The sequence below is a fragment of the Lactuca saligna genome, chromosome 5, assembly GCF_052625555.1.
Source record: "Lactuca saligna cultivar CGN05327 chromosome 5, ASM5262555v1, whole genome shotgun sequence".
Taxonomy (NCBI): Eukaryota; Viridiplantae; Streptophyta; class Magnoliopsida; order Asterales; family Asteraceae; genus Lactuca; species Lactuca saligna.
In genome coordinates this window covers 156,526,374-156,532,484 of record NC_136421.1, presented here as the reverse complement: position 1 = coordinate 156,532,484, position 6,111 = coordinate 156,526,374, and the positions used below count along the sequence as shown (strand labels likewise).

Sequence of the window (6,111 nt, the reverse complement as noted above, 5' to 3'; positions counted from 1 at the left end):
TCAAATAAATTATAACACCCACATCCGAAAAGGGCCAAATCATTTCTTTGCCAAGGCCCTAAGCCTCATAACAACTCTTGATTGGGTCGTAACCCCGAATAATGAAGCAAATTCAAAACTGAGTGTTACACCCTTCATAGATACACTATTTAAACTTGCAACCATGATCACTTTCATGAAAAATTCATGTTCTCTCTTAAGGCATCAATAAACCCGAACCAACCATTTTTCATATTCGAACTGAAAAATCTTCTAACCCATGATGCTGAAACTGCAAGTCAAACCATCCTTCGAATCACCAATCTGAATATCCAGTTCTCTCCCGCTTAAGGTTTGAACTACCACCGGTTTTCGTCTACTACATTAAAATCTCAAACTAGCTTCACAAAAACACTTACAATCCTTGATTCTCATGGACTTTACCTAAAATAGAATCACATAGTCCATCGAATATTTAGCTCCGCCTTAAAACCATATCAAAAAAGAATAAAAGAACAGACAATAGGGCTACACCAAAATTCTAATTCTATGTAATTCAATTCAATAGGGTTATCTGACAACTGAAAGTACACATGAATGTTCCCAAGGCAAAATGGGACTCTTGCCTATCAACAAGCGATCGAGTTACACATCTTACTCACGAGTCGAACAACTAAGACAAGAACAGAATCAACCGAAGTTCACCACCCAACCTGAGCATCAATAGGATCCAACCAGTCAACATAATATACAAAACACATTGGCTACCCCTACGTGTTTTGGGTTCCACACCACCCTTTCAGATCAACAAAGACCATGGAATTTACACACAAACAATTGGTGGCAAGTGTTGTTTTCTAATATTCAAAGGGAAAAACAATTGATGCTTAATTGATCACAAATTCACGGCATACTAAAATAAAGAGAAAGCTGCTAACTAAATAGCCGAAAGAAAACTTTGGAATAGTGGCTTGATGAACTTCAGTATATAGTATTAGAATACATGATCAACGTTAATGGAATAGAGAAAAATACAATAATTATATTGAAAGGAACTTCTTCGCGCTCCTAGACACATTTAGTTGGAATATGTGGTTCACGTAGACAAAAGAAGTGAAACAAACAACACATGGGATCCTGTAGAAGAATTTCTAGTTGCTATAACTATAACACGACATGAAATCTTTAATAATAGGTTTCACTCTCTCTATTATCTTAATAGTACAGAAGAGGATTATCCTGTATGCAACAAGCATACCAAACAAGATTCCTAGGTCAACCCACTTAGAGTATTGCATCTCGATTTGCAATACACTCTTCAATATTATCTCACCATCAATTGTAGGAGGACCTCCTGAGTACTCAGGGAACTTTAGCCCTTCAAACTCATTTTTATACAATCCTTGTAATACGTACTTATGGAAAGAAATATAGTACATAGGGTATCTCCATATAACATGGGGTAAATCATTTGGCAGTCGAAAGATCCCTGACGATAGTATCATTAATCCCTGGATTCCAGCACCACATATGATCCCCATGAGAAAATTTGGAACAATGGTAGCTACAATCATCATAAGACACTCAGCCAACAACATTGACGCAAAGATTACTAACACAAAATAGATAAATAATTTGGGTTCTCTTTGAAGTCCCATGAGCGAGTAAGCTATTGCTCCTGGGATTACGGAGATGAGAAGTAGGTATGGTATTGAAGAGATGGCGTTGCTGATAACGAATGATCCAACCGTGTAATGCCCATCTAATCTTTCCCATTGAAAGACCTATATGTAGTTATGATATAGTTATTAGAGTAGGAAAATAATTGAAGTGCATTATTTTATTCAAGAACAAGAATATATAAGATATGTAAACTAACTTTTACTTCTTCCACAAAGGAGGGGAACCCGCCAATGGCTAAAATGGTCAAGAATGATGTAACAAACATGATCATTGAAACCCTATCCTGCATCATTAGGAAACAAAACAAACTATTCTCAGTAGGTCACCATATGATTAGAAACACCACCAATTTGTTTTTCTTCATCAATATTTTATCCAAAATTGATCTTGGTGGTAGAAATTGGTGACAAGCTACATAAAATTGCAACCAAAAGCCGTATGTGTGATCCTACTTTATAAGTGTGACGATTTCTTTTCAGCAAATACCGAAAGTTTTCAATATTTGCAGTGATGAGAAATTTGTAGTTCTCCAATCAAATGATTTCCCACATAAAACTTGCATTCCTATATTTCTTAATGATCCATGATTCGAATAATAGTAAACAATAAATCAAAGTGAATTTCAAAAAACACCTGGAAATCTGCATATGAGACGCTTATTATTTTGTGCTTGTTTCTTCTTTACTACCATGAATTTTAACATAAAATACGAGATTTTGGGCATGTTTGGCAGAGAGCTTTTGCGAGCTTCTATCTTTTCCCCTTTAAGAATAAGCTCGATGAAGAACTTACATGAATAGAGCCAAATCCCAAACCAATTTGGAAAAAGATTGTTCCTAGCGAAAAACCAAACCCAATATATATGCCAAGGCGCAACCAATAGTATCCTGGATCACGGGACATGTTTATAAACGATCTTTGGGATAATACTGAGCATTGTGTAATGAATTTGGCTTGTAGGCTTCGTTCTCTCATAATTAGGTCTCCTTTCTACAAAAAAAAACACATTCGTTTTATTATATTCTACTATAATGTAACCTTTCTTATAAGATAGAACAAAGCAAGTATCATGTACCTCTTCACATATAGTGGATATTTCACTTTTCACTTCCGTATATATCTCGGATGACTTGTAAGATTCAGCAAGTGCATTGATTACGTGCTCAGCAGGAACTTCTCCACGAACAGTGTCCTTTTTATACAGCAAGAAAGGGATTATAGTGGGAAAAGAGCATCAGTTGAATAAACATTGATATAACAAGAACTTTGTGATTCAGTAAAACGAAGTTTCAGTTAAAACTAAGGATGTCATATTGAATTCTATGAGTATATATGAAGTACTACTTAGACGACGCATAGATAGCAACCTTTACAATAATTTTGACTTTTTATTCGAAACGTGATATAGCATGATAACATTTTTTTCTCTTTTTTTTAATTTTATCAAGCTTCTATGACCGAGATTTAACAATTGTAACCTACCTCATCAAAATCTATGTTGATTGTCATAAGGTAATGATCTGCAGGACTCTGGAGATCTGGGCAAGGAAAACCATTTACTGCAAAAAACTGAAAATAACAATAGGAGTTATAATTAAATTCATCTTCGTATGATATGTAATTATTATAATATATTTCATCAATACATGATGAAGATAAATATAACCTGATTTGCAGCCAAAGTAGGACCAAAGTATATTGTTTTCCCCATAGAGAGAAGACAAAGATTGTTTAAGAGTCCAAAAAGTTGACTACTAGGTTGATGGATTGCTGCTAAAACCGTCATCTGGTATTGCCGAGTGAGCTTCACAATCTTGTTCATGACATGGTACGAAGTTGCACTATCAAGACCACTCGTAGGCTCATCAAGCAACAGAAGTTTGGGGTGTGTCAAGAGTTCTAAACAGATGCTTACACGCCTCTTTTGACCACTACTAAGTCCTTTAACACCCCAGCCTCCTATTCTAGTGTTTACACAATCTTGGAGCCCCATCTCCCTTATTGTTCTATCCGCTCTCTCCCTCTTCTCGGATCTTGGCATCAACTTGGGCAGTTGGAGTTCAGCTGAGTAGTAGACGGCTTCTTTCACAGTTAGCGTCCACATTAAAACTTGCTCTTGAGTCATATATGCCTACGTAAGATATAAAGTTATTGTCATATTGTTGCCTAACAAACTATCTTTTGACATATATTTTGGTCATTTAAGTTATTTTCTTGTAGTATGGGTCTTTAAACTCTAAAAATCCATGTCAAAAAGATCATTGCTCCATAAGAAAAGAGTGGTATCATGTACTTAACATGTTGTCACATTAGATTTTTTGAATTCACATAGACTGGAGAAAGTATTAGCATCCGAGTTGTAAAAAGGTAGAAAAGAATAGTGTCATAGCTTAATAGATTTTATTTTCGAAAAAAAAAAATTAAACAAAGAAAACATAAAATGATCAGCCATTGAAAACCCATTATCCTAGTTTCTCTTTCCTCTCTTCTCTCGCCCATGGGGAGCCTTCATTTGCATCGCTGAAAGCCTAACTGAAGAGGTGAACATGTTACATGGTGATGTGTCCAAACGACACTGACGTGTCTATGTGGCTTTTTCTATTATTATTATTATTATTATTATTATTATTATTATTATTATTTAATTCACCTCCATCTCCCATAACTACCACGGTCCATCTCCTACCACACAATCCATCTCCAACATTAAAGAACAAGAAGAGCATTGAATATAACTACCGACAACAGCTTATAAAGCATAAACACAATCTCCGAGAAGCTTTAGAAGCAAGCTTCAAGATAAAAAGGAATTGAACTCAGAGAATCTTTTAAGGAATCAACACAATGGAAGATCTTTACTCTGAATCTGCAGTAAACAACCAAGATGACTGCCTTGAAAAATCGAGTTGAAGTTCATAAAGAACTGTTGAAACAAGTAACAAATAGTTCATCATAAACGATTTGAACATCGATCTCTATGTTTTTGGAATTTTTCTGAAGGCATTATATAGGTCTGTTTACATCTAAAGTCAAATCTTCTTCGATTTTGTGATTCTCATCATATCTTTGTGTGTGATCATGAAACCCGGGGAAAATGGGAGGGATAGGCTAGGGGGAGGCATGAAAAGAATAAAACCGATTAATGTAGAGTTCGTTCATTTTTTATTTATTTTTTCTTATGTCAGAAAATTAAAAAGAAAAATATACCTACCCACTTCAATATTCACTGAGGAAACAGTAAAATAAAAAGGTATAGCTAATAGCTATGATAAAAATAATAATAAAATAAAATAAAGGGACTAATGACTAGATCTATAGCTCAACACACAAGAAAACACATAACTTCTAGATTTTGTAAAAAATGGGTTCAAATATGGAAGAAAAAAATGCCACTTTTGTGCTTTATTTGTCTTCATCATGAGAACGGATATTTTCATCCATTAATTAAATAAAAAAAAAACAAGTGATTCAGCGTAGGATTGCTTGCTTCCATACCAAAGTGCCATACGTAAGCCTCTGTTTTTGTCCGTTAATTAAAACTCGTCCATTGTGCCTTGTATTGGAAGCCAACCTCCCTAACAATTAATTAATATTAAACACGCAAATCATCTACAAGATGTAATGTAGGGATAAAGTGGATATAATGGAGAATTATATGCATTAAACCCGTAATGTACGATAAAGTGGAGAATTATATACCAGCCAATGAATCGAGGAGTGTGGACTTCCCACAACCAGAAGGACCCATAATGGCAACAATCTCTCCAGGTTTAGCATAACCAGAGACACCAGAAAGTATAGATTTACATCCATCTTTCCCTGCATTCCACTCTGAGCTTGAAACAACTACTCCGAGCTCTTCCCATGTCAAGTACGCTAACCTCCTCCTGTCCTCCACAACACCCGACTCACACTCAACAATTTCGACGTCTGGTTCTGGACTAATTCCATTGATATGTACCTGACTACCCATATCAAAGCACAAAAGAGAGAGAGAGAGAGAGAGAGAGAGAGAGAGAGAGAGATGAAAATTCTGACCAGAGTGGGGGTTATATGCCTATATCAATAACTTGAGAATTCACCGATACTTTTTTTTAGTAAACATTGTTTACCACATAAAAAAAAACGTAAATCTTTATGGTGTGACGTGGCGAAAAATGCTCCAATTTTGCAAATAATTCATAATTCACAAAACTATAAATCTTTATGGTGTGAATTCTTTCGGAAAATGTCTAAATCATGAAAGTTTTGGATTTGTAGGTGGTTTTGGTCTATCTAAAAATAAAAATGACTAAAATGACCTTATTATGGTTCTTTTTTCATTTTTTCTTTTCAATAAGTATTTATATATACTAAATAAAAATAAGGACCCATATACGCCACATAACCACCACATCTCTCTCTCTGTCTCTCGCTCTCTCTTTCACACATACACACAAGAACACATAC

At 35.1% G+C, this 6,111-nt stretch overlaps 1 protein-coding gene across 2 annotated transcripts; it reads right to left on the bottom strand.

Annotated features, from left to right (window-relative positions):
* Positions 1 to 1,001: 1,001 nt before the first annotated feature.
* On the bottom strand, positions 1,002 to 5,699 carry LOC144997637 (ABC transporter G family member 1-like). 2 transcript variants are annotated; one of them, XM_078957519.1, is made up of 8 exons: positions 5,362 to 5,699; positions 5,158 to 5,237; positions 3,329 to 3,793; positions 3,145 to 3,231; positions 2,738 to 2,854; positions 2,455 to 2,652; positions 1,859 to 1,945; positions 1,002 to 1,763 (listed from the first exon to the last, which is right to left on the bottom strand). In XM_078957519.1, exons 1-8 carry the CDS (start codon positions 5,633 to 5,635, stop codon positions 1,131 to 1,133), a joined length of 1,941 nt encoding a protein of 646 aa, XP_078813645.1. In that variant the 5' UTR covers positions 5,636 to 5,699; the 3' UTR covers positions 1,002 to 1,130. The 2 variants fall into 2 exon arrangements, with proteins under 2 accessions (XP_078813645.1, XP_078813646.1); XM_078957520.1 differs by lacking the exon at positions 5,158 to 5,237 and having other exon boundaries at positions 5,362 to 5,487.
* Between the last annotated feature and the right edge of the window lie 412 nt (positions 5,700 to 6,111).

Coding starts and splice junctions, on each gene's coding strand:
- LOC144997637 (XM_078957519.1), bottom strand. CDS start 5,635: ATGGGTAGTCAGGTACATATCAATGGAATTAGTCCAGAACCAGACGTC. Junction 5,238..5,361: donor ACTCCTCGATTCATTGGCTG/GTATATAATTCT, acceptor ATTAATTGTTAG/GGAGGTTGGCTTCCAATACA. Junction 3,794..5,157: donor GGCTTACGTATGGCACTTTG/GTATGGAAGCAA, acceptor TATCTTACGTAG/GCATATATGACTCAAGAGCA.